The sequence below is a fragment of the Mercenaria mercenaria genome, chromosome 3, assembly GCF_021730395.1.
Source record: "Mercenaria mercenaria strain notata chromosome 3, MADL_Memer_1, whole genome shotgun sequence".
Taxonomy (NCBI): Eukaryota; Metazoa; Mollusca; class Bivalvia; order Venerida; family Veneridae; genus Mercenaria; species Mercenaria mercenaria.
Genome location: NC_069363.1, coordinates 44310675 through 44338147, shown reverse-complemented (window position 1 = coordinate 44338147; position 27473 = coordinate 44310675). Strand labels below are relative to the sequence as shown.

The following is a 27473-nucleotide window of genomic DNA, read 5'->3' as shown; positions in this document are numbered from 1 at the left end:
ATCACTACTTATGACTGACTGAATGAGGCTTAGTTGCTTCTAATGAATTTCAGCTTCGATAGGAAGTGCTCCCAAAAGCAGGAATACTGCAGAGGCGGCAGTTCGTTGAGGTAATGACTGTATTTGTCGCAGAGTTCGCAAATGATATCCTTCCATTTGCTGAAGCTGTGTTTTATTCATATGAATGACTTCAAGACTGTATAACATTCCCGGAAGAACATACGCTTTGTATATGAGATATGATACTTTTGGGTTCAGTCCATTAGTTCCATGAAGACAGTGTTCATTAAAAGATAAGCTGTTCGTCTAGCTAGACTAATTCTCTCAGTAACATTTATTTTAGAACCCCTTTTACCTAGTCGTGAGAGCCCCAGGTGCGTTGAACTACTAGACACTGTTAACTCATTTCCAACTAAAGTCCATTCATTATATAGCATTACGCCTCATTACGCTTCGTTTTGCGTCATTACTTACCTTTCCGCTTTTATTCATACTACTTTGAGTACCAGTCTATTTCAATTCAGTATTAAAACAGCAACCGCCGATATGCATTCAATTAATTAGGTTTTACACATTTTTGTACACAAAATGTAGAATAATTTGAACAAGATACCAGAATTTAACAACTGTTTTGATTTTTTATTTGAAGTTATAAACCTTTCTTATTAATTTATCATAAAAGTAAATTCGAAACTCAATGTAAACAGAAACGAAAATAAAAATGACTTCTATGGAGGTAGTGAATTTAGTATTTTCCTAACAGTTGACATGTTTTTATATTTTTTACTACGTTTCAGCGCATTTAATCAATTAATTGTTTGTCTTTATGTTAGTGAGATAATCATTCTGATCAACTTACTGTAGATTGTCCAAGTAAATTAGTTATGTGAAATAAGGCAGAACCTCAAAGCGAGCTCAAAGAAAATTTAAAAGGAAAATATTACAAAGAAGGAAGTGTAGAGTCTGATTCTAGAGGTACGGATTCATACCCCTAGCCAATCATGTTAGGGATTGTCTAGGAGAACCGACCTCTATCTATCTTCCAATACTGACTAACCATTTACTAGTCCAAATAATTTGACATCGTAACTGACACTGACTGATTCTGAGATATTTTTGTGATAGGGCAGAATCCCTCTTTTTATGTCAAAACCAGTAAAGACCTTTTTGGTGGTGAAACTAGATCAAGGTAAATACATGATAAGGCAATATACTTAAACGATGACATAGAGAATATATTCGAGAATATATTTGTACATTTTTTTTAGTTTTTGTTGTAATGTTCAATACAAAATGTAGCATTGAATTTCCATTGATCAATGATAGGACTTAATTTGTTTCTGTGTATATGTAACTGAATATATCCAAAGAAGTATAAAATACACAGAATGGCAACTGGCTGTAATCTCGCATGAGCTCGTGTCAGAGCGTGATTCGGCGTTATCTTACTAAAAACAAACATCGGCGAGCATGGAGTTACAACAATTTGTACCTTTAAAACTACATTTAAAATACATGTTAGCTTCTAAAACAAAATTAGTTTAATGTGAAATGGTCTTAAGACACGAAGTACAGGTTGTTTTTTTTTTTGCCATTGAAAGAAGCGTGGTCATACGGTGATAATTATTTTACCAATGAATAATTGCTTTCGCATACAAAATGGCGCACGGAGAAAGCGCCACTTCCGGTAAACGAGATCTCGTTTTTTTGTCACGGGAGGTTGGCGAGATTTGCTCTATATGCCTTTCAAGTTGCCAATCTATTTATTTTTATAGCTCTTTGATATATCTGATAATCTGCAATTAATTGCACGTTGCACTTCCATAGGAACTGTGTTATACTAAATGAGTGTATGACATTATTATGACTAGACTATGATGGTCTCGGATATAACAAGTATTTTTGACTCATAATTTTGAGTAAATTGCTGCCATATACAATGAGTGTTGATCATTTTTAGCTCGACTTTTCAAAGAAAATGTAGAGCTATTGAACTCGCGTCGGCGTCGCTGTTGTAGTTTTTGATAAAGTCAAATATCTCTGTTACTATCAAAGCTATTGACCTGAATCTTAAAATAGTTATTTACTCTCAAAGTCTACGCCAGGAGAAACAATCCCCCATAACTCTGATTTGAATTTTGATGGAGTTATGCCCCTTTTTTTACTTAGAATTTTTGGTTAAAGTTTTTGATAAAGTCAAATATCGCTGTTACTATCAAAGCTTTGGCCTTGAACCTTAAAATAATTATGTACTATCAAATTCTACACTAGGAGAATTAATCCCCTTAACTCTGATTTGAATTTTGACAGGGTTATGCCCCTTTTTAACTTGGAATTTTTCAGTTAAAGTTTTTGACAACATTAAATATCTCTGTTACTATCAAAGCTATTGACTTGAAACTTAAAACAATTATTTACTATCAAAGTCTACACCAGAAGAAACAATCCTCTTAACTCTGATTTGAATTTTGACAGAGTTATGCCCCTTTTTAACTTAGAATTTTTTGATAAAGTCAAATATCTCTGTTACTATCAAAGCTTTTGACTTAAAATAGTTATTTACTATAAAAGTCTACACCAGGAGAAACAATCCCAATAACTCTGATTTGAATTTTGACAGAGTTATGCCCCTTTTTAACTTAGAATTTTCTGTCAAAGCTCTAATTAAGAGTCAAGCACTGAAGAAAGTCGAGCGCGCTGTCTTACAGACAGCTCTTGTTATTATTTTAGCTTAATCTAAGACACAAATCAACATGAATTTCAATGAATCTTGAATCATATTTGTCATGTTCTTTACTGATAGTCGTGTAATTGAAATTTGTAATGTTCATTACATTTTACATTGCATTTGTAATTGAGTCTCTTATGATTAAAATGTCCTGCTGAAATGTGATTCAAAAATATATCATTCAGTACATACAAAATTATGAGTCCTTTTATTGTTGATTTAACTTATATTATCCCCGTACTGCTAATATTCGATCAATTAACTTATTTCGTCGTACGTGTATTTTTATACAAATAAAAATTTCAATGCAAACAATAAATATGCCCCCTTTTGGACTTAGAAAATCCTGGTTAAAGTTTTGCCTGCAAGTTACTATCTCCAAAAATAATACAGATACTGGATTGAAACTCTTATAAATATTTAAACATTTAGGGTATTATATTCCTGCTTTTGGGACAACAGTCGAATAGTCGAGCACTAGCTGTCTTACGGACAGCTTTTGTTAGCTTGACTATTCGGGACTACTCACTCTGGCATCAGCATCACACCTTGGTTAAAGTTTTGCATGTAAGATGATATAGCTATCATTTACAGGCGTATAGCTTTGAAACTTATATTTTCTTTTTTTAGGTCAGTTACCATAACTCTGACATGTATTTTTACCAAATCGTGCCCCTTTTTGGACTTAGAAAATCCTGGTTAAAGTTTTGCATGCTAGTTACTATCTCCAAAATTAATGTAGATATTGAATTGAAACTTCACATACATGTGCCTTCGGGGTTATAAAACTAGGTGATAGCATCAAGTCCCATTTTGGCCAAATTATGACCCTTTTTGGACATAGAAAATCCAGGTTTACATTAAAGTTTTAAATGCAAGTACATATAGCTATTAATTAAAAGCATGTAGCTTTGAAACTTATTCTTTCTTTTTTTAGGTCAATAACCAACCGCACTTGGTCAAGTCCCATAACTCTGATATGTATTTTTGGCAGATATGCCCCCTTTTGGAGTTAGAAAATCCTGGTTGAAGTTTTGCCTGCAAGTTACTATCTCCAAAAATAATGCAGATACTGGATTGAGGGTAATATTCCTGCTTTTGGGACAACAGTCGGATAGTCGAGCACTGGCTGTCTTACGGACAGCTTTTGTTACAATAAGTCTAAGATACAAAGTTAGTACTCACCAAAACAATGTTTTTGAATCTGCAAAAGTTTATCCTGATACCTATTTTCTTTTCAATTCTTCCTTAATTGTATTCATTGAAAAACATACATTATTTGGGAAATAAGAACTTTTGTAATTTCCGCTCAATAACACTAATGTTTGACTCTCACAGACATAAGTGAGATTTAACAGGTGAACTGGCTACTAGGATAAACCGGATACTTTGAAAAAGCTGAAACTTAATTTAATTCAATTAATCTTCCCTGACAGTCTAGCACACTGTTGTTTAGGAACATTGGAACTGTACAAAGTATTACTGGATATCTTGATTAAATTATAGAGTATCACTCGTAAAGTATATGCTATGACTTAATTTTTTTCTATGCAGATCATGTTAAAATGTGTAGGAGATAGAGATCATCTGCTGTCCATAGGCAATCATTCTACGAAGTTTAAAGGCAGTAGGCCAAAGGGTTCTTAATTGCCTGAGTAGAAATCATCAGTCTCAAGGTCACTGAGATCTTCATCTTTGACCAGTAGTGACTTGCAAAACAATAGGGAACATCTACTTACTGCATGCAATCATCAGATCGATTTGTTCTTTCGTTATTTAGTGGAAACTGTTTTCAGTCCTGAGACCACTGTGACCTTTACCTTTGACAAACTGACCTGCAAAATAATAGAGGTCATCTACTAACGATAGGTACGGTAATCTTCCTATGAAGTTTGAAGAACACAAGCCAAAGTGTTCTTTCGTTCATGGTCCATAACAAGTATGTATTTGCAAACATTTTGGTTTTATACTCTGTCACAGTCATTTCAGATGTTGATTTCTATAATTAACTTTGTACCTTTCTCAAGTTCCTGTAAGGATTATCTCTAAAATAGAAGTGTGGAATGTCACTTAAGGGTTGCTGAAGAAAAAGAGGTTACCAGTATGAATCAAATGTATCCATAACAAATCTTGAAACATAATATAGTCATTTATTACAGATATCTGGGTCAAGATTGAAGGTAGGTCATCATTGATGAAAAACAAGATTAAAAGGTCAAATCAAAAAAAAAAATTTGTTACTATTTCACATAAAGGTAACTTGCTGTTTCTTTTTCAGAAAAGATTACACAAAGAGCTACAACTGCTGACCAAGGAGCCTCCAAAAGGTGTTAAAGTTGATTCAGATAGTGTACATAAAAATATAACTGAGTAAGTTAATAACTTATATAATGATTATGTGCTCATCTGGTACAGCAAAATATGTCAAACAGGTAATAATTTTTGACATACATCAAAATTTCTGGGTGTAAAGTTTAATATAAGGATAAGTTGAAGACAGGGTCCATGGCCTGGAGACCAGCCTTAATATGCAACCTTGCTATTTGTCAGTTTCAGAATTTACAGTGGTCAGACACAACCAGTGAGATACCCGGCAGCTGTAGGTTTGAGACTTGTCTTTAAACTAAGGTTTACAACCTCAAGCATTATGTCATCAAGCTCCTTACCACAGTTTTGAAACCGACCAGTAGCAAGGTTGCATTCTCGATGCTGATCATCAAACTTCGGTACTAAGTGAATGATACCACAATTCCACAGGAAGCAGGTGAATGGTACCACAATATTGCAGAAACCAGTCCAGGTGAATAAAATTACAAATTCACAGGAACCAGTCCAGGAGAATAATATCCCAGTATCATAGAAACCAGTCCAGGAGAATAATATCCCAGTATCATAGAAACCAGTCCAGGTGAATAATATCACAATTTCACAGGATCTAGGTGAATGATCTCACAGTTTCAGAGGAACTAGGTGAATGATCTCACAGTTTCAGAGGAACTAGGTGAATGATCTCACAGTTTCAGAGGATCTAGGTGAATGATCTCACAGTTTCAGAGGAACTAGGTGAATGATCTCACAGTTTCAGAGGAACTAGGTGAATGATCTCACAGTTTCAGAGGATCTAGGTGAATGATCTCACAGTTTCAGAGGATCTAGGTGAATGATCTCACAGTTTCAGAGGAACTAGGTGAATGATCTCACAGTTTCAGAGGAACTAGGTGAATGATCTCACAGTTTCAGAGGATCTAGGTGAATGATCTCACAGTTTCAGAGGAACTAGGTGAATGATCTCACAGTTTCAGAGGAACTAGGTGAATGATCTCACAGTTTCAGAGGAACTAGGTGAATGATCTCACAGTTTCACAGGATCTAGGTGAATGATCTCACAGTTTCACAGGAACTAGGTGAATGATCTCACAGTTTCAGAGGAACTAGGTGAATGATCTCACAGTTTCACAGAAATCAGGTGATTTATATTGGGTTGTAGTTTCACAGGAAATACGCAAATGATATCAGAATTTCACAGGAACCAGGTGAATGATACCACAGTATCACAGAAACCATTCTAGGTGAATAATATCACAATTTCACATGAACCAGTCCAGGTGAATAATATCACAATTTCATAGGAACCAGTCCAGGTGAATAATGTCACAATTTCACAGGTACCAGGTGAATGGTGTCACAGTTTCAGAGAAATCAGGTAAATGATCTCACAGTTTCACAGGAACTAGGTGATTGATATTACAGTTTCACAGGAAACTGTTCAGTGTTATCACAGTTTCACAGGAATCAGGTGAATGATGTCACAGTTTCACAGGAATCAGGTGAATGATGTCACAGTTTCACAGGACCCAGGTGAGCGATATCACAGTTTCACAGGAACCAGGTGAGTGATATCACAGTTTCACAGGAACAAGGTGAGTGATATCACATTTTTGCAGGGACCAGGTGAGTGATATCAAAATTTCACAGGAACTAGGTGAGTGATATCAGAGATTCACAAAGGAGGTATCATATTGATTGATAATATTTGTGAATTGTTTAAGTGTAACACAATTTAATTGAGATGATTTTTAGCTCGACTATACAAAGTATATGGAGAGCTATCCTACTCATCATCACCCACATCATATGACGCAAGGTGCATAACTCTTGCACCAATATTTTATGAATTATGCCCCGTTTTTGCTTAGAATTATACTTATATAGTGTTTTGATACACTTTATCTTTACCTCTCTTATTACTTAATATTTTTGACACAGACTCAAGCTATTGTGCAATATTCATCCACCATTGGAGTCATTAAACACTCCAGTGACAGCTCCAGTTTCCTCAGATGTGCCCAGTTTCACTATCCAGCACCGAAATAGTTGAGCGCACTGTCTCCTGTGACAGCTCTTGTTTAAAATATCTGTTTGAAATTAAAAATTTTCAGTTATGTCCTATTTACTGGTTGAAATTTTAGTAAGCTTAGAATGTTTTATCATCTGACATAATGATAAATTACAGAGGTTGTGAGTTCAGTCCCTGGCAGAACAGATGAGCCGCGCCATGGGAAAACCAACATAGTGGCTTTGCGACCAGCATGGATCCAGACCAGCCTGCACATCTGCGCAGTCTGGTCAGGATCCATGCTGTTCGCTTTCAAAGCCTATAGCAATTAGAGAAACCGTTAGCGAACAGCATGGATCCTGACCAGACCGGCGGATGCGCAGGCTGATCTGGATCCATGCTGGTCGCAAAGCCACTATGTTGGTTTTCTCATGGCGCGGCTCAGAAGTTTTCCATGGTAATTTTATCAAAGATGTTAATTTACCAGTAAATACTCAGTCATTACCCATTTCTGTTGATGAGGTATTGTTTTTTTTATAGATGGATTGTGGACCTAGAGGGTGCAGAAGAATCCTTGTACAAAGATGAAAAATTTCAGTTGATGTTCAAGTTTAGTCAGCGATACCCCTTTGATTCTCCTCAGGTTTGTTATGTAGCGATTATGACCCCTTTGATTCTCCTCAGGTTTGTTATGTAGCGATACCCCTTTGATTCTCCTCAGGTTTGTTATGTAGTGATACCCCTTTGATTCTTGTTATGTAGTGATACCCCTTTGATTCTCCTCAGGTTTGTTATGTAGGGATACCGCTTTGATTCTCCTCAGGTTTGTTTTGTAGCGATACCCCTTTGATTCTCCTCAGGTTTGTTATGTAGTGATACCCCTTTGATTCTTGTTATGTAGTGATACCCCTTTGATTCTCCTCAGGTTTGTTATGTAGCGATACCCCTTTGATTCTCCTCAGGTTTGTTATGTAGTGATACCCCTTTGATTCTCCTCAGGTTTGTTATGTAGTGATACCCCTTTGATTCTTGTTATGTAGCGATACCCCTTTGATTCTCCTCAGGTTTGTTATGTAGCGATACCGCTTTGATTCTCCTCAGGTTTGTTATGTAGCGATACCCCTTTGATTCTCCTCAGGTTTGTTATGTAGTGATACCCCTTTGATTCTTGTTATGTAGTGATACCCCTTTGATTCTCCTCAGGTTTGTTATGTAGTGATACCCCTTTGATTCTCCTCAGGTTTGTTATGTAGTGATACCCCTTTGATTCTCCTCAGGTTTGTTATGTAGTGATACCCCTTTGATTCTCCTCAGGTTTGTTATGTAACGATACCCCTTTGATTCTCCCCAGGTTTGTTATGTAGTGATACCCCTTTGATTCTCCTCAGGTTTGTTATGTAGTGATACCCCTTTGGTTCTCCTCAGGTTTGTTATGTAGCGATACCCCTTTGATTCTCCCCAGGTTTGTTATGTAGTGATACCCCTTTGATTCTCCCCAGGTTTGTTATGTAGCGATACCCCTTTGATTCTCCTCAGGTTTGTTATGTAGTGATACCCCTTTGATTCTTGTTATGTAGTGATACCCCTTTGATTCTCCTCAGGTTTGTTATGTAGCGATACCCCTTTGATTCTCCTCAGGTTTGTTATGTAGCGATACCCCTTTGATTCTCCTCAGGTTTGTTATGTAGCGATACCCCTTTGATTCTCCCCAGGTTTGTTATGTATTGATACCCCTTTGATTCTCCTCAGGTTTGTTATGTAGCGATACCCCTTTGATTCTCCTCAGGTTTGTTATGTAGTGATACCCCTTTGATTCTTGTTATGTAGTGATACCCCTTTGATTCTCCTCAGGTTAGTTATGTAGCGATACCCCTTTGATTCTCTTCAGGTTTGTTATGTAGTGATACCCCTTTGATTCTCCTCAGGTTTGTTATGTAGCGATACCCCTTTGATTCTCCCCAGGTTTGTTATGTAGTGATACCCCTTTGATTCTCCTCAGGTTTGTTATGTAGTGATACCCCTTTGATTCTCCTCAGGTTTGTTATGTAGCGATACCCCTTTGATTCTCCTCAGGTTTGTTATGTAGCGATACCCCTTTGATTCTCCTCAGGTTTGTTATGTAGCGATACCCCTTTGATTCTCCTCAGGTTTGTTATGTAGTGATACCCCTTTGATTCTCCCCAGGTTTGTTATGTAGTGATACCCCTTTGATTCTCCTCAGGTTTGTTATGTAGTGATACCCCTTTGATTCTCCCCAGGTTTGTTTTGTAGTGATACCCCTTTGATTCTCCTCTCCTCAGGTTTGTTATGTAGTGATACCCCTTTGATTCTTGTTATGTAGTGATACCCCTTTGATTCTCCTCAGGTTTGTTATGTAGCGATACCCCTTTGATTCTCCTCAGGTTTGTTATGTAGTGATACCCCTTTGATTCTCCTCAGGTTTGTTATGTAGTGATACCCCTTTGATTCTCCTCAGGTTTGTTATGTAGTGATACCCCTTTGATTCTCCTCAGGTTTGTTATGTAGTGATACCCCTTTGATTCTCCTCTCCTCAGGTTTGTTATGTAGTGATACCCCTTTGATTCTCCTCAGGTTTGTTATGTAGTGATACCCCTTTGATTCTCCTCTCCTCAGGTTTGTTATGTAGCGATACCCCTTTGATTCTCCCCAGGTTTGTTATGTAGTGATACCCCTTTGATTCTCCTCAGGTTTGTTATGTAGCGATACCCCGTTGATTCTCCTCAGGTTTGTTATGTAACTCGTTGTTGAAATACTTCATTATGTCCTTTTTACTTGAACTGTGTATTGAAAGGCCCTCATTATGTAAAATAACTCTATATCATAAAATATTACATTTGAAAAGGAATCTTATTTATAATACACATACCGACTTTAAATAAATGTTTTATTCTGTATTCAGTTCTGTATTTTGTGTTTTGTTCAAACTGTGATGTACACAGTTTTTCAGAGACAGGAACTTTTTAATGGCCCTTCATTTCTTGAGATGATTGCTCTGTATGTATATCAGTATAATTCATTTTGTGTTGAAGTCTTGGTGGAATGAGAATAATCTGTCACAAATGATTAATCATGATATTATGACGTATACAAAGAAAATAATTTTTATAGTCTGCCAATATCTTAGGAAAATGTGACTTATGATGGCATTTTTTGTTAATGCTCGGATATTATTATAAAAGTGTTCCTTAGGATCAAACATTAAATTTAAAAGGGGCTGTCGCCTTATGGGGTTCCTCATTACAGTATAATGGGGTCAAAGGTCAAATGAGTGCATTTACAGATAAACTATACCGCTGTTCATTCGTTTTATTTTCATAAAACATCTAAATTGGTTTAAATATTGTTTTTCAACGCTCTTTAGTATTTTGTAAATAAAACTGATGATAATATTAAAAATATATATACATAACATATATATATATTATATAGAATAATATATATCTGGGAAAAGTGGCATACGATGGCAAAGTGTGTTATACTTGACATGTTTGCCAATCTATATATGTAGATCAGCTGCAAAAATATTTTTGGTACTGTCGTATCCAAGGGTTATTTTAATGTAATTTCAAGGTCACAGACATGTCAAGGTCAAAAATGAACTTTTGAAAATGACTTCTAAGGTACTAAAGGAAGCAAAATAGTGCTTTATTAATGATAAACTCAACAACTTTCCTTACTCCAAGCCTGTTTTTTTTCTTTTGTCGCCAAATTTGGACAGATTTGAATGATGTTCTACACAATGTTTAATGATTATTTTATTATAATAAAACATAAAAACGATCATAGCCTGAATTATTTTCATTTAACCGTAAGGGTAACAATACGGTAAACCTTAAATTAAAAGTCACATAATTAGTAAATTCGTCACAGCAGAAATTCAAAGTAACATATTCTGAATGTTCAACAATGTTTAATTGAAATAGAACATCCGTCAATATTTTCAATATGAACATGTTAATTTTATATCAGGTTTGTGATGTCATTAATGACACCAGTTAATGACAAAATTGTTTAATACTGCAGATGGCAGTATTTTCCGCATAGAGACCAAGCACCAGTTGCATCCATTCTGTGACGTTTTATTTTTAGGTTACCTTATTTGAACTGTCATATGGCTCAATGAATGTACGCACAGTTGATATCGCTGTTACGTTTATTTAACTGAACTGGTCATTAAACAATGTGTCCAATTTTCATTCAAATCTGTCAAAATTTGGGAAAGATAAAAACAAAAGTCAGGTAGCAATAAAATTTGAATTTAAGCTTTGAACTGACTATCAAAAGATTATTTACGTACTGTATACCTTTTGATAAATGTGTGCGAAAGGGAAACTGTGGTTGGTTTTGAGGAGGAAGACTACAACGAAACTGAATTACATATAAATATATATAAAAAAAAGTTCACATAAACAGTTAAAATCACTTTACTGTCATGAATACAACCAAGTATTTTAGCTTAATAAGGAGAGCCCAGATCTAAGAATCGCGGGGTCGTAAGTTTGATCCCAAGGAGAGGTGTATGTTCTCCATGATAATTTGATAATAGACACTGTAAGGAGTAATTTCGTCCTCCACTTCTGAATCATATGGAAAAGTTGGTAGTTACTTGCGGGGAAAAGACTAATACTTGTAGAGACTCCAGAAACACTGATTAGGTTAATTGACCGCCGTTACAAGATTGAGATACTGTTGAAAGTAACATTTACCATATATGGAATGCTTCTCCAGCTTCTAAAGTAATCATTTCAATACTGGTGATAATTCATTATATGATTATATTTATGTTATTTGTCCACGCGGTGATTGTTAAATAGGACCATTTTAGAGGAATAACTGAAATAGGTCAGAATACACAGAACATGTACGGTAATAAACAAAACAGAACAGATCTGTAGGAATTCAACTAGTTACTCTACACACCATGTCTTTGATTTGCTGTAATTTGTTTCCTTTTTACTAACAGTCAGACTTTATCATCATATTTTATGTATTGTAATTTAATAAGGTAGAACATTCAAGAACTATCAACGAAGCTCTTAATGCGATATTTGCATTTTTTATCTAAAAATTCAGCACGCTATTTCTTTTTCGAATCTTATAATTTTTGGCTTTGCTTCCACACTCTCACTTCCTGTTCAAAACAACAGTTGTAAACTAATCAGATCATAACAATTTACACTTCTGACACTTGGTTTCAGACAGGATGTCTTTGATTACATTGTGAAAAGAAAGCTAGTATCTTGACACTGAAACATTAGTCATTCATATGTTTTACAAATTAAAATGTAAAAATAAAGATATAAAAACATCAGAAAGGTTGCTTTAGATTTATTATAATAGTAACATTAAGGCAGATTCAGTGAAATATTGAAAATATACTTTTCAATATTTTCATGATTACTGACAGATGATGGTTCAGCTAATCAAAATGATGAATTATGGCCGTTCGATAGTAACTTAGAGATATACAACGTGTAAAAATAACTTTCTTCATGATTAGAAGACTGAGCATGAAGAAGAGATTTGAAATTCAAAACGATGGATTTATAATAAACAAATACTGTCGATTGAATATGTCAGGCTAAGACGTCTATAGCTTGTGCTCACATTTGTTTCATTTTATAACATCAGATTCCTTTGTGATACATTGGTAAGTTTGCTCTACCCGGTTCTATCACCAACCAAATACTCGGAAATCTAAAGGCGTTGTAACAGGCAAACAAACATGCTTACCCCTATATTCACAGTCATAAAGATAATACTAATAATATTCGATATACTTTCAAATTCACTGACAATTATTAAGCCTTTTTGAGTGTGACATTGATAGAACCAACATAAACAAACACTGGTAGTTACAAAATTGTAGATATTGAAAACACTTGAAGAGCGGTTACCAGTCCTTATAATAGCCTAATGTTAATGACCAAAGAAATATTTTTTAGCTGATTCAAAAACATGATGAGTACCATTTTCATGCTAATGAAATGAAAATAAAAACAACATAACATTTGCGGTTAACTAATATCTATATTCAACATTTGATATCGCTTACTTTTTGTACATAGATGGTATTTCTAAACGCCCACGCATTCCTGAAAATACTACAGCACATGCGTAAACCACTGGAATAGATTTTTAATTGACAGGATAGACCATTTTAGGTAATGCTTGAGAGAATTTGCACATTTCATCTCACAAACAGAATTAATCAAACTGAGTTTGCTATTTTACGTCCTTGAGTTCTATGCTTCCGGAAGAATCTTTAGATCTGTCAATAGTTATAACAGTCAAACTATGTTCGCTAGTGCTCGAAGGGACAAGCAAAATGTGTTCGAGATATCAGTACAAGCCAACGTGAAGTACACATTATATAGACCTGACAATGAGTTCGAGCCAAGAGTACGCGATTAATCCTAATTCGAGCAAACGAAGTTTAACTGTACCAGTCTTATAATACGCGCCATAGAATTTTTCTACCTGTACTGTTCATACAAACAATCATATAGGCAATCAAATAGCCTTTTTAAAAAGTGCTAGCCTGAAAATGGAAGTTTTAGAATATCAAACATGAAAAAGGTAGCTTTTATAAATGAACAAAATATCAGAGCGTACGGAAAATTAAGCTCATTCTATAGAAATAACTCTAGTCGTTTTGAATTTTGCCAGTCTCAAATGCAATAAATCTACACGAAGTAATTTATTTACTTCTAAAATTCATAATTATCACCGAAAAATTACAAGTTTATATTAAAAGATAGCAAAAATGGCGAAAATCTGACGTTTATAACAAATATGCACTTATTGACCTTTGACCTTGTGCTGTGACCTTACTATGACCCTTAGAAGGTGACAGCCCCCCTGAAACTTTTCCAATTTTTATAAAGTTAACAATGAACATGGCTGTCGGGCATTAACAAAAAATGCCATCAAAGGCAATTTCTAGGCCACTTTTCTGGATATATAGGCAGACTATTAATGAGCTATAATTTCTGAAGTAAAATGATTTGTTAAATTGAAAAATAAAAAAGTTCTGGACAAGCTGGTACTTTCACTGGACAATTATGTTTCCAGGAATACATTTCTAGTTTAAATTTTGAATATAATTTATTGTTACATGTAATCAACAAAAGTATCTTGAAGTTTATCATATATCATGAAATACTCTGCAAAATTCAAATCTAGAAATTTGTAATAATTATGTGAAATTCTAAAAGCAAGAACAGGAAATTATATTTTGAATAGAAATACGTGTTAAAGGTCCGTAACACTTTAAATTTTTATCTTAAAAACAGATGAAACAGCTTTCCAGATAGATGTTATGCGTACTTACATGGTTAGAAAAGCACTACTTTTAATATTGCACATGAACTGTTATAATTGGAGCATTAAAGGGAGGTAATAAAAAACAATTGATTCAATAAAACATTCTAGTATATTCAGCAATATTCAAACCTTTGGTAAACATTCAAGAAAGTAATTATCAGAAATAGGATTTAACAAGAAATTAATGTATTTTATGTTCATAACGGAAAATGTGGCAACCACATTCTAAACAAAGGCATTTAAGAAGTAAATTCTTTATTGAAAATGTATATTTTTTTCAGGTGATGTTTATAGGCAATAACATTCCACTTCATCCACATGTATATAGCAACGGCCATATTTGTCTTTCTATACTAACTGATGATTGGTCGCCAGCCCTGTCCGTCACCTCAGTTTGTCTTAGTATTGTCAGTATGCTATCTAGCTGTACAGAAAAGGTATTTATTTCTCTAGATATTACCATGAAGCTGGCTATCCTACATTTGTACATTTTTGTAAAAATATATCAATATTTTGTATAGTAATGACACAATAATTCTATTTACCCTTAGCCTGCTGCGGGCGAATTTAACAGCCTTTGCAAACAGCTTGGAACCAGATCAGACGCCGATAAATCGGCGTCTGATCAGGTTCCAAGCTGTTTGCTACTCTGACAATATTTCTTCCAATTTTGGAGCAAATTGAATGAACTTTACAATTTAAGCAGACGACATTCCCAGCAGACGACAGTTTATCTAGCCTGCTAAAGGTTAATATTGTAGTTTTACTATAACTAAAATCTGCCCATATGTGATGTATTGTTTTTGCTTGCTGTGACATGTCATCACAGCTGTTGCAATACACCCTTGTGTTGCCATTAGTTGGCATTGTATGTAGACACCCTGTTAATGATTCTGAGCAAGCTCATATCAATTATTACTCATCACAACTGAATGAAACTTCATACATGGCTTCCTCCTGATAATACTAACTGAATGATTTAAGTTTCATAACTCATGCTTTTATTTGGATGAAATTATTACCCCTTTTGTACTTGGATTTGTTTTTCCAACAAAATTGTGTTTTTGATTGTCAGCCAGTTAGTATCACAGTTAAAATACTTCACAGTTAAGTAAACTCCACAGACTTTTTTGCCATAAAGTTGAGATATGGCCCTTTTATTGTACCCCCCCCACCCCCCTGACAACAAAGTTGTAAGGGGGGGTATACTGGTTTCAGGTTGTCTGTCTGTCCGTCCGTCTGTCCGTAGACACAATCTTGTGCGCACCATCTCTCCTCATCCCCTTGACACAGTTTAATGAAACTTCACACAAGTGATCAGTTAAACAACAGTAGTTGTGCATGGGGCATGTTAGGTTCTTTCAGAAAAAAAAATTGCAGAATTACAGGACTTTGTTTTTTGTTACTATACTATATACATAGACACAATCTTGTGCGCACCATCTCTCCTCATCCCCTTGACACAGTTTAATGAAACTTCACACAAGTGATCAGTAACACCAGTAGTTGTGCATGGGGCATGTTAGATTCTTTCAACAACAAAAATTGCAGAGTTATGGGACTTTGTTTCTTGTTAAGATACTATGTACATACAGTCTGCATATGCAATCTTGCACACAATTTAATGAAACTTCACACAAGTTTCACACAAGTGATCAGTACCAACCCTAGTTGTGCATGGTGCATGTTACGTTCTTTTAGATAAACATTTTGCATAGTTATGGGACTTTGTTTTTTGTTACTATACTGTATACATACTTTGTGACACGCCTAGCTCAAAAATTAAGACTGCAAACATTTGAATGATTTCCCCTTATTTGTGACTTGATAGATTTATTTCCAACTTAAAATTGTTATTCCTCATCATCACCCACTTCAAATGGCACAAAGGCCATAATTCTCACAACTATATTTCATGAATTATTCCCCCTTTTTACTTAGAATTTCAGGTTAAAGTTTTGATGCACTTTCACTCTATCTTAATTATTACTAAATGGATTTGATTCAAACTGAAAGCAGTTGTTCCACATCATATGACACAAGGTCCATAACTCTGGTACCAATATTTAATGAATTATCCCCCACTTTTACTTAGAATTTCAGGTTAAAGTTTTGATGCACTTTCACTCTATCTCAGTTATTACTAAATGGATTTGATTCAAACTTAAAATAGTTGTTCAACATCATCACTCACATCATATGACACAAGAGCCATAACTCTTGCACCAATATTTGATGAATTATCTCCCCTTTTTACTTAGAATTTCAGGTTAAAGTTTTGGTGCACTTTCACTCTATCTCAGTTATAACTAAATGGATTTGATTCAAACTTAAAATATTGTTCCACCTTATCACCCACATCATATGACACAAGGTGCATAACTCTGGCACCAATTTTTCATGAATTATGCCCTCTTTACTTAGAATTTAAGGTTAATTTTGATGCATTTTCTCTTAGTAATTACTGACACAAGATGTATAACTCTTGCACCAATATTTTATGAATTATGCCCCCTTTTTGCTTAGAATTATACTTATTTAGTGTTTTGATACACTTTATCTCTATCTCTCTTATAACTTAATATTTTTGACACAGACTCAAGCTATTGCGCAATATCTTCATCCACCATTGGAGTCATTAAACACTCCAGTGACAGCTCCAGCTTCCTCAGATGTGCTCAGTTTCACTATCCAGCATTGAAGTAGTCTCCTGTGACAGCTCTTGTTTGTGGAGTTGTGGCCCCTTGGGTCATTTTCGATCAAATTTGTCAGGACTACTATAGGAGAGATCGCCGTGACGTCACGCGTTAACACCTGTTTATCTGGTGGTTGGCAAAACAAGTGTTTTTAACACCATTTGCGTATTGAATCAGAATTTTTAATTTTTAATAACTTTTTTGCTCATTTATGGATTTTAAAAATTCAAAAAGATTTGAAATACTAACAATCTTCATATTTTTGTATCCAAATATCTTTTTTCAATGAATAACCGTTTTAAATGACATATAATTTTAAAAGCGGCGTAGTGATTTTCACAACCTTTAGTAAAACAGTGTAAGTTAAGCGTTCATAACTAATCCATTTTATTTCGAAATAACAATTAAAAGTAATCAATAAATTGCTTGTTTTATAACCTTTCCATTGATCAAAAAATTATTTATGTAATTTATGTTTTAAGAAAGTTTAGACCGTTAGAAAAGCATCACTGTTTACAAAAAACATGGACGATCGGCTTCTGCCCACCCGATCACTGTCTTATCAGTTCTAAAAATAGAAAATACACCGGATTTGTATACAAACACGATCTCTCCTATACTGTTTTTGATTAAAACTTTATTGGAATGATCTCATTAATAAGTTAATATCTATTTCTACATTCTGTTTCTTTAACAAAACTAAAACAAAACCTGCCTAAGCAAGATTGAATGCATACGAATACATATTAAATTTTGTTCATTTCTTTTTCAAAAGTACCTATCTAGTTGTCTGTTTGATCCAGATTTGCATTTCCGCCATCAAACCAGAAATAGAAACTTTTTTCACAGCAGCATTTGCCTTTTAAGGTCGTATGCACACATTCTTTACCTATGTTCAGTAAAACCATCCAGACTGGTTGCTTCATACATCATCTAGGCTTTTCTTTTTTTATCCCCCCGCCAAAGGTGAAGGGGATATTAGAAATGCTCTCCGTCCGTGCGTCCGCAACGATCTTTGTCCGGAGCGTAACTCCAAAAGTACTGGAGGGATTTTCTTCAAACATCATACACTGATAGAACACATTGGGAGGAAGTGCAGTGTGCAAGAACAATAACTCTACCTTGCCTATTTTTTGAGTTATTCCCCTTTATCATATTTTCTTAAAAAAATTTGTCCGGAGCATAACTCCAAAAGTACTGGAGGGATTTTCTTCAAACTTCATACACTGATAGAACACATTGGGAGGAAGTGCAGTGTGCAAGAACAATAACTCTACTTTGCCTATTTTTTGAGTTATTCCCTTTATCATATTTTCTTAAAACATTTTGTCCGGAGCATAACCCCAAAAGTACTGGAGGGATTTTCTTCAAACTTCATACACTGATAGAACACATTAGGAGGAAGTGCAGTGTGCAAGAACAATAACTCTACTTTGCCTATTTTTTGAGTTATTCCCCTTTATCATATTTTTTAAAAAAATTGTCTGGAGCATATCTTCTTCATGCATGGAGGGATTTTGATATATCTTGGCACAAATGTTTACCACCACGAGGCGGAGTGTCATGCGCAAGAACCAGGTCCCTAGGTCTAAGGTCAAGGTCACACTTAGAGGTCAAAGGATACAAGAATGAAAACTTTGTCCGGAGCATTTCTTCTTCATGCAGAAAGGGATTTTGATATAACATGGCACAAATGTTCACCACCACGAGACCGAGTGTCATGCGCAAGATCCAGGTCACTAGGTCTAAGGTCAAGGTCACACTTAGACGCCAAAGGTCAGATACAAGAATGACTTTGTCCGAAGCATTTCTTCTTCATGCATGGAGGGATTTTGATGTAACTTGGCACAATAATACACCATCATGAGACAAAGTGTCATGCGCAGTTCCCTTCTTTAGAATTACTTCCCTTTGTTGTTTTTATTGTAACTTTTTCATTACTAGTCGTAGGGAAAAATCGAGACCACTTTTCTGTAGTACAACATGCATGCTATATCAAATTTTGAGGTGTATTTTGACCAATTTCTACCTGATAAAGATTTTGTGTGGACTTGCAATTTTTTTTTTTTTTTTTTTTAAGATTAACTTCTCTTAGTCGGTACTATAAATAGCTTATATTGTAACATTTTTATAATTGACCGTAGGGAAAAAACAAGACCACTTTTCTGTGGTACAACATAGATGTTACTCTCCAATTTTAGGTGTATTTTATTATATATAAGGTATCTCTACCTGGTAAGGATTTTTTTTGTTGATTAAAAAAAACAAAAGACTTACAATGATTACTAAACAACCACAATATTAACATTCCATTTGCAAATACAGCTGCTAGAGTAAAGAAATTTGTCGCTGTTAGCTTTCCATTCCTTCTTTTTACAGTAGCCATATAGATAAACATCATAGCTATACTGTTCATGAAAATTAATAGAATTTAGCAGTAAACCACCTCACTACTGACTTATTCTTTCTTCCACATCTTTAAAACCCCTGATGTGGACCACAACTAAACAGTTCTTCAAAGCTTTCCCCAAAATTAATACTTTCAGACACTATAACTTGCCAGGAACTTTAGCCTTCAATTATAATATGCCCGGCGGGGGGATTAGCTATGTGTAACATGGCTCTTGTTCAGACTTGCTGTTTCACATATAATGATAAATGTAACAGTATTTTCACTGTGATTTCAGAAACGACCACCAGATAATGCAATATATGTGAGAACTTGTAGTAAAAATCCGAAGAAAACAAGATGGTATTACCATGGTAAGTTGTCTGATATATATTACAGAAAACAAAAATGTTTTATAAGTAGGTCTTCATTTATATGGTATTGTAATAATATAAATTATGGCTGTTATTTTATTGTGGAAAAGAGTAAAAACATAGGGAAAATAATTGTTCCTTGGGTGGCATTCTACTTTGATTGTTGGAATTATTATGATTTGTTGAAATATGCGGTCCCGAATGGATATAGTCAAAATTATCATGATTTTCATTGAAGAATATGGCTTTCTGAGCACAGGTCATTGTTAAATAATTGAGCTGTGTTAGTAATGTGAGTAACCAAAGGCCATCATTGCTCTCTTGATTCATAGTTTACAGCCTGCTTGAGTGATTTTATGAATACAGGATAACCTGCCTTAATGATACTTCCAGGTAGCAAGCTCCTCTATAAAGAGAGATATTTTCTTTTCCATATTAAAGATAGAATTCTTAGTAAATCAACTTCACTAGAGCAGCAACCAGTTTTCTCAAGAAAGCCCAGCAGTCGATGAATGGTGGTGTTCATTCTAAAGACGATGCAATGTGTAGACTGTGTAGAACTCAGTGAATGACTTTGTATTAAACTTTTTATTTTACTTACTAATCTTTTTTTAAATATTGAAATATTTGGTTCTGCTCTTTAGAATGCACTTTTAAATGCTGTTATCTATTTCAGATGATGATGTATGATAAATGAATGGTCACTTTGTCATCTGTGATTTTACAGACATACAATTCTATTTGTAACCAGCTGTTTCCTCACAACACAGGCTGTATATTGTACTGTTTACATAACTCAATGCAACACAGGTTAATTATTGTACTGTTTACACAACTGGATGCAACACAGGTCTTTTAATGTAGGATTCACATAATGACATGCATATACACTAGGGTGCATACCGTATGATTAACAGGCTTGTGTATGGATATTTGATGCAAGTTTACACTGTTCTTAGTGATGAAGTGTGAATGTGCTATTTTTAGTTCAACTTTATAATAATGTGAGAGAGGAAATAAATGTGAGCTTTATGTTTATTTCACATATTTAGTAAAAATGGCTTTATATATTTCTTTTTATACCTTTTAAATTATTTACTTTAACTCAATAAATAGTAAAAGTAACTTTTTTTATTTCTTGGGTAGTTTTTTAAAAGTGATAAAAATCCATTTTGGTGAGATCTTTTCTGTATTTTTTTAAACAAAATTGTTAAACATTGATTTGACATTATTTTCAAAATCTTCCTAGAATAAAAGTTTTGCCAGCCAAAATATTACACAAGAATTTTGCATTTAAAAAGTATTTTGAGCACAATTTACTTATATTGATTCAGAATTAAAGTAGTTCTAGGAAAATGCAGTGAAAATAAATGTTGATGAAACAGTAACAACCTTTAGAAATGTCAAAATCAAGTCTTATGTTAATATGAAACTGCTCTTGGCCCATATTCATTATTGTTATGCCCCAGAAGGTGGGCATATTAAAATCGCACTGTCTGTCCATCTGTGCGTGCGTCCGTCCGGACGAGGTGCATCAATGTAAATTCTTGTCTGGGATGTAACTCTGCCATCCATAAAGGGATTTTGAAACAACTTGGCATAAATGTTCACCATAATAAGATGATGTATCATACGCAAGACCCAGACCCCTATCTCTAAGGACAAGGTCACACTTAGAAAAACAGCGTTTGTTTTGTGTCCATTCCATAACTCTGCCATCCATGAAGGGATTTTAAAATAACTTGGCATAAATGTTCACCATAATGAGACGACTTGTCCTGCGCAAGATCCAGACCTCTAGCTCCAAGGCCAAGGTCACATTTAGAGGTCAAAGGTTAACAGGGTCTGTTCGTGTCTAGCCCATAACTCTACCATCCATGAAGGGATTTTGAAATAACTCGGCATAAATAATTACCGTAATAAGTTGACATGTCACACATAAGACCCAGTCCCCTAGCTCCAAGGTCAAGGTCAGACTTAAAAGTCAAAGGTTAACATAGTCTGTTTCTTGTATGGTCCATAACTCTGCCATTGATTAAGGGATTTTAAAATTACTTGGCATAAATGCTCAGGGGGGACATTAATTTTGTCACTAATAGCAACAGCTCTTGTTTTAATTTTGAAATTTATGCTTAAAATGACAAATTATCTTGTTGCTCTTAATACTGAATTAGCACTAGTTGAACGGAACTGTGCATGATTGTTCAGTCTGCAGCCACAGACAGATCAGTCAAGTTTTATCTGAACAAATGTATGAATAACAGAAGAAAGGTAAATTGAATATTTTCTGTCTGTAAATTTCAGATTTTAAATGCTGATGAATATCAGCCCAGGGCATTTTAGATAAAATCTGGTAATTATTGCCTGTACTGCCATTATTGATCAAGATTATTTAAGTTTTATCATTTTTGTAAGAATGTGTAAGAGATATAAAAACATCTTCAAGAATATGGTAGGGCTCAAAATTAACACTAGCATACTGGTAAAATGCCAATGAAAAATAAAAAATGTGATCAGCCTTTCTGTGTACTCTCAGATTTTCTTAGTTATAAAAATGAAATGAAAATGATGGAAGATTTCACAGTCCAATTTATTGTTAAAAGTGTTGGTAACAAGTTGTTTTTGGGCCAGCAAAATTCAAAGAAATAGACTTTATTTTGCACTAACACCATTCCAAGAAATTTACAGAATAATGCTTTATTTTTCTATGTAGTTGTTTTCAACAAATTTACATAAAGACGGTTATTGATGTACAATTTATATTAAATTTCTATCAAGGAAAAATTTTGAGTGAAGTTTATTTAATGCTAAGTAAGATTTCTTTGCAAAATATTGAGTGCAAAAAAGTTAAAAGTTACAGCCCTGTAAAATTGTTTTGTAGCTGTCAAACCAAGTCAGAAGTTTGATATCAAATGTGACAATAGAGAACAGTAAAAGCCAAATTTGAAATATATTTTGTAATAATTTCATGGAGTTGCAATAATTTTTTTTTATACATGATTATTAACCGTGGTGTATTTCTTGAAGTTTTAAAAAGTTTCAGGATAAAGTAAAATGCAAGAGAATTTTTTTTTAAGTATTGAATATCAAGTGGAACAGAAAAGGAAGGGTTTTGTGAAAACTTTACAAATTCATATTTGTTTTGTATTTTCTTTGTACATAATCATATGAGCCGCGCCATGAGAAAACCAACTCAGCTGTTGAAATGTATGTAATCAATAAGATAACAGAGTTTGGAGTCTAGTATATGAATGTAACATTTCTATTGGTCAGTTTTACAGTCATGCTAGAATCAGCTGATTGAATGAGCCACGCCATGGGAAAACCAACGTAGTGCATTTGCGAACAGCATGGATCCAGACCAGCCTGCGCATCCGCACAGTCAGGTCAGGACCCATGCTGTTCGCTTTCAAAGTCTATTGCAATTAAAGAAACCATTAGTGAACAGCATGGATCCTGACCAGACTGCGCGGTTGCACAAGCTGGTCTGGATCCATGCTGGTCGCAAACACACTGTGTTGGTTTTCTCATGGCACGGCTCATATACTCGTTACTGCCAGGTATGCAGAAAGCTGGATTTATTTGCATTGTCATATTTAGTTGGCTAAGTGAACAAAATGAAAGGTATCTGATTATGAATGGTTGGTAATGTATAGTTGCATTTATCATTGTTTCAGTAATCCTCAGGAAAGTCAGTTTTCCCGATATTTCTTACCAATATGATTATACATGTATTGAATGATTTGCCCGTCAATAGCCAAAACTATTTGCCTGAGGTCTGAAGGACTAGGGGAAACTACCTAGACTTTTGAACTGAAAGCCATTCAATAATTGTCTTGTCATCAGAAATATGTTTCTTTTTTTGTCTCAGTTTTTTACTTTAACCCTGCATACTTGTGAAGTCATATATAAGAACTCATGTAATAATAGATGATATTGATACAAGAAAAAGATGCAGATATTAAGCCAAATATGATTTTTTATTTTATTTCATTTACCAGAATAACATAGGATTAAAGCCAGATCTGATATGTGGAATCATAATGTATGCCATACACAAATGATATATAAGTTACAACCATTTAGCACTATGCTGCTATTATCTGTTATTGTGGTGTTTTTTAAAATGTTTTATAAAATGGTGATTTTAAATGAGCACCACTATTCGAAAACCGCATCCATGCAGTCTGATCTGGATCCATGGTGTTTGCTTATCCGTTGCAGACCAGTGCTGAAATTGATAAATGAACAATATGGATGTTGGGATAAACAGTATGATGTATGGTGAATTTACTGATCTAGATTTTTGCTGGTCAGAAAGCCTTAACATTGGTCTTCGCATAGTGGCACTTAAATATTCATCCAATGATAACCCTTACCCTGCTAAATTTCTATAATGAACTTGTCCATCTTCCAGTTTGGACAGTACCATTAACTGTTAAAACGGGTGCTTACCAAAAATATACTGACTGAATGGCGAACAGTGCAGATCATGAGCAGACTGAACGGCTGTGCAGGCTGATCATGATCTACACTGGTCGCAAAGGCAGAATCAATCGTGCTTAGCATGATAAGGGTTGAGATTATCACAGATAGTTGAGTTGTAATCATGTATAAGATTGGATGCAGCTTTTTAGGAAGCTATTTGTGAAATGCTTTTTCTATCATGTAAGTTTATAGATTAACAGTTGAAACAGTAAATCTCTGTTTGTACAAAAAAATTATTGTTTATCATACTCCTCAAAATAATTTAAGGACTACAAAATGGTTGTAGAAAACAGTGACATATTTCAAGTTATAAATAGTAATTAAAATATTTTTAGATACATCCAACAGTAAAAGAAATTACCTAATGGCAGATGCAATTTGAGTTTGAATAATTTATTTAAGCTGATCTGTTGCATATGGCATGAATATCTTATATAGACACTTTTCATCATATTCTAGTCCTAGTCCAAGTCCTTCTGTTATTTAAGGACTAGACTTTACAAATTAATACTAAGGACAAAGTTGTCTATTTAGATACGAGAATTGTTGTCTAGATTCAAAATTGTCATGTTAGGTTGTACTTACTGCTTCATATCATAGGCACTAGTAACTATGCAGTCAACACAAATTGTAAAATGTTGTAAGTTTAGATATTGCACCTTATTCTCTGTGTTGTATAGTATGAATTATTAGAAATGTTCAAATGTTTGTTGATTTTAGGTCATATTTTGTTAAGAATTTATCACATGTTATGTTATGCTAATGACGTATGTGATACACAGCTGTTGAAATGTATGTAATCAATTAGATAACAGAGTTTGGAGTCTAGTATATGAATGCAACATTTCTATTGGTCAGTTTTACAGTCATGCTAGAAGCATCTGATTAAATAAGCCGCGCCATGAGAAAACCAACATAGTGCATTGGATGTGCAGGCTGGTCTGGATCCATGCTGGTCCCAAATGCACTATGTTGGGTTTTCTCATGGTGCGGCTCAAATGCCTCTGTTTGAGGCTGTTGGACCTTCAAACTCAAAGTTATAACTTTGGTTGGATGTTGTCTAAATTTTGCTAGAAAGAGTGTCTTTTAAGCAGTTATGTCAGGGTATTTTATTTGCTCTTTGTCATTCTGTTTGAAATTTGATTTTTAAGTCTTTGTAACTTGTCAAAATTCAGATACAATGGCCATATAACGGTTTGTCAAAAAATACATTTGTGTCAAATTGAAGAGGTTTGACTATTGAAAACTTATCTAGTTCTAATCATTCATTGTACATATGAACTGTGTACATGTATTTGTCCCAGTTGTGGTTATGACAGGAACAACTGTGTATAAAAAGCCATTTGCATTTATAAAATCTCTAGCTAGTATCACTTTTTTCATGGATCTGATAAGGAGATGAGAACAGTCACAAACTTTAGATATAGGATGCAACTTGTGGCTACTATATTTGTTACATTTGTAATTTATACTCTCTGATGAAAGACATATCACTTCTTTTAGTGCTTGTTTAAGTCACAAGAAGGTACCAGTCAATATTTTTTAAGTGTTTTTCTGTGTTTCTAACAAGAAACAGCATTCTAGCAATGTCATTGTGGAAATCTTTTCTTGTTGGGTATTTTGTGTTGAAATTTTTGTTATATTTTTCAAAATAACTGCTGTCTCGGAGTCAAAGTTATTTTCCAGCAATGTTGCTTTGGTAGCCCTCTGCCAAATACCTTCAAACCATGTTGTTTTGTTTAAAAACATTGTTGCCATGGGGCAGGGCTAGGTTTCCCGACATGGCTATACAGAAAAGTTTGAAAATCTTTGAAACCACTGGCCAAATTTCAAAATAATTTCACAGCAGTGTTCCATGATTGAGCCTCTACCAAAGTTTTTGCAGTTATTGTTATTTGTCTGAAAAGATGAGTGTTGGGGGTGGGGGAGGGGGCTGGACAGTTTTTATCTATTTTGCTGTGTTGAAAACTGAAAATAGAGACTGCTGGCCCAGTTTCAAATTAATTTCACAGCAGTGTAACAGGTAAACTTGCAGCAATTTCCTTCAAATCATTCTGTTTTGTTCAAAACATAGCCATCAAGAGGTGGGGCTAGTTTCCTGTATTTTTGTATGGAAAATTGAAATTCTTCTCCTTAGAAACTGTTAGCCCAAATTCAGAAAAAATTACAGGCATTTTCCTAGGGTGACCCTCTACCAAATTCCTTAAGCTATTGTAATTTGTCTAAAAACCTGGCTGCCAAAGGCTGGGCTAGTTTTCTGTGTATGACAGTATGAAAACTTTGAAATTCTTCCCAGAAACTGCTGATCCGACCTAAAAATAAACAGCAATAATTTTTTTTGGACCCTCTACCAGAATTGTTTAGTCCAGCTGTGAAACTCAGTTGAGGGATGGATCTAGGGCCTTGTTGGTCCTCTTGTAAATATATATGGGCCATTCCATGTCAAAACCTGTATTAGTGACAAAACCCAAAATTGAGATAACAAGATATTAATGACGAACACTCATCTACCTTTCAACTTTGAAATGTGAAGACATTATCATCACTAGTGCTTTAAGTAAGTCACCAAAGCCATTTAGAGATGTGACATTAAGAACGTCATGAAAGCAGTATGACGTTGTCTTACTTGGCAGGTATTTCTTATGTCATTTATGCAACCATTTATGTGTACCACTAACTAAACATCATTTATTTGAATATTTAGAAACATTTCAAAATTTTTACTGAAAGATAGCTTAACTATGTATTTTTGTTTCATCATGGGACTTTTATTTATACACCTCTGTATTTTCATGCTCATGGGTGTTTTGGAATTTCAGTTGCCATGACAACAGAAATTACATTTATTTGTATATAATAGTAGCATTTGATTTGCCTCGTCAACTGAATAACAATATACTAGTTTCTGGTTTTTGCATGAACATATGAAAGACAAGGATTTTCCAGTATTTAAACTATTTATTATGCAGTAATTATATCGTCACTAATACAGGTTTTCTTATGGAAATGGCCCATATATATTTTCCTATTTACCTGTTAGGTAGAAAGTTGTTCAAATACTTAGAACATGCTGTTCATTAAAGTCTTTTTTTTTAAAGAATTATTATGTAATGAA

The 27473-nt window shown here is 34.4% G+C and overlaps 1 protein-coding gene across 2 annotated transcripts; it reads left to right on the top strand.

Moving 5' to 3' along the window:
* The first annotated feature begins 687 nt into the window (after window positions 1-687).
* On the top strand, window positions 688-24260 carry LOC123524913 (ubiquitin-conjugating enzyme E2 W-like). Of its 2 annotated transcripts, none has more exons than XM_053538315.1 (6): window positions 688-736; window positions 5007-5098; window positions 7605-7707; window positions 14693-14848; window positions 19795-19870; window positions 20547-24260. In XM_053538315.1, the coding sequence occupies exons 1-6, from the start codon at window positions 722-724 to the stop codon at window positions 20558-20560; spliced, it is 456 nt and encodes a 151-aa protein (XP_053394290.1). In that variant the 5' UTR covers window positions 688-721; the 3' UTR covers window positions 20561-24260. The 2 variants fall into 2 exon arrangements, with proteins under 2 accessions (XP_053394290.1, XP_053394289.1); XM_053538314.1 differs by lacking the exon at window positions 688-736 and adding an exon at window positions 3673-3901.
* The last annotated feature ends 3213 nt before the right edge of the window (window positions 24261-27473 follow it).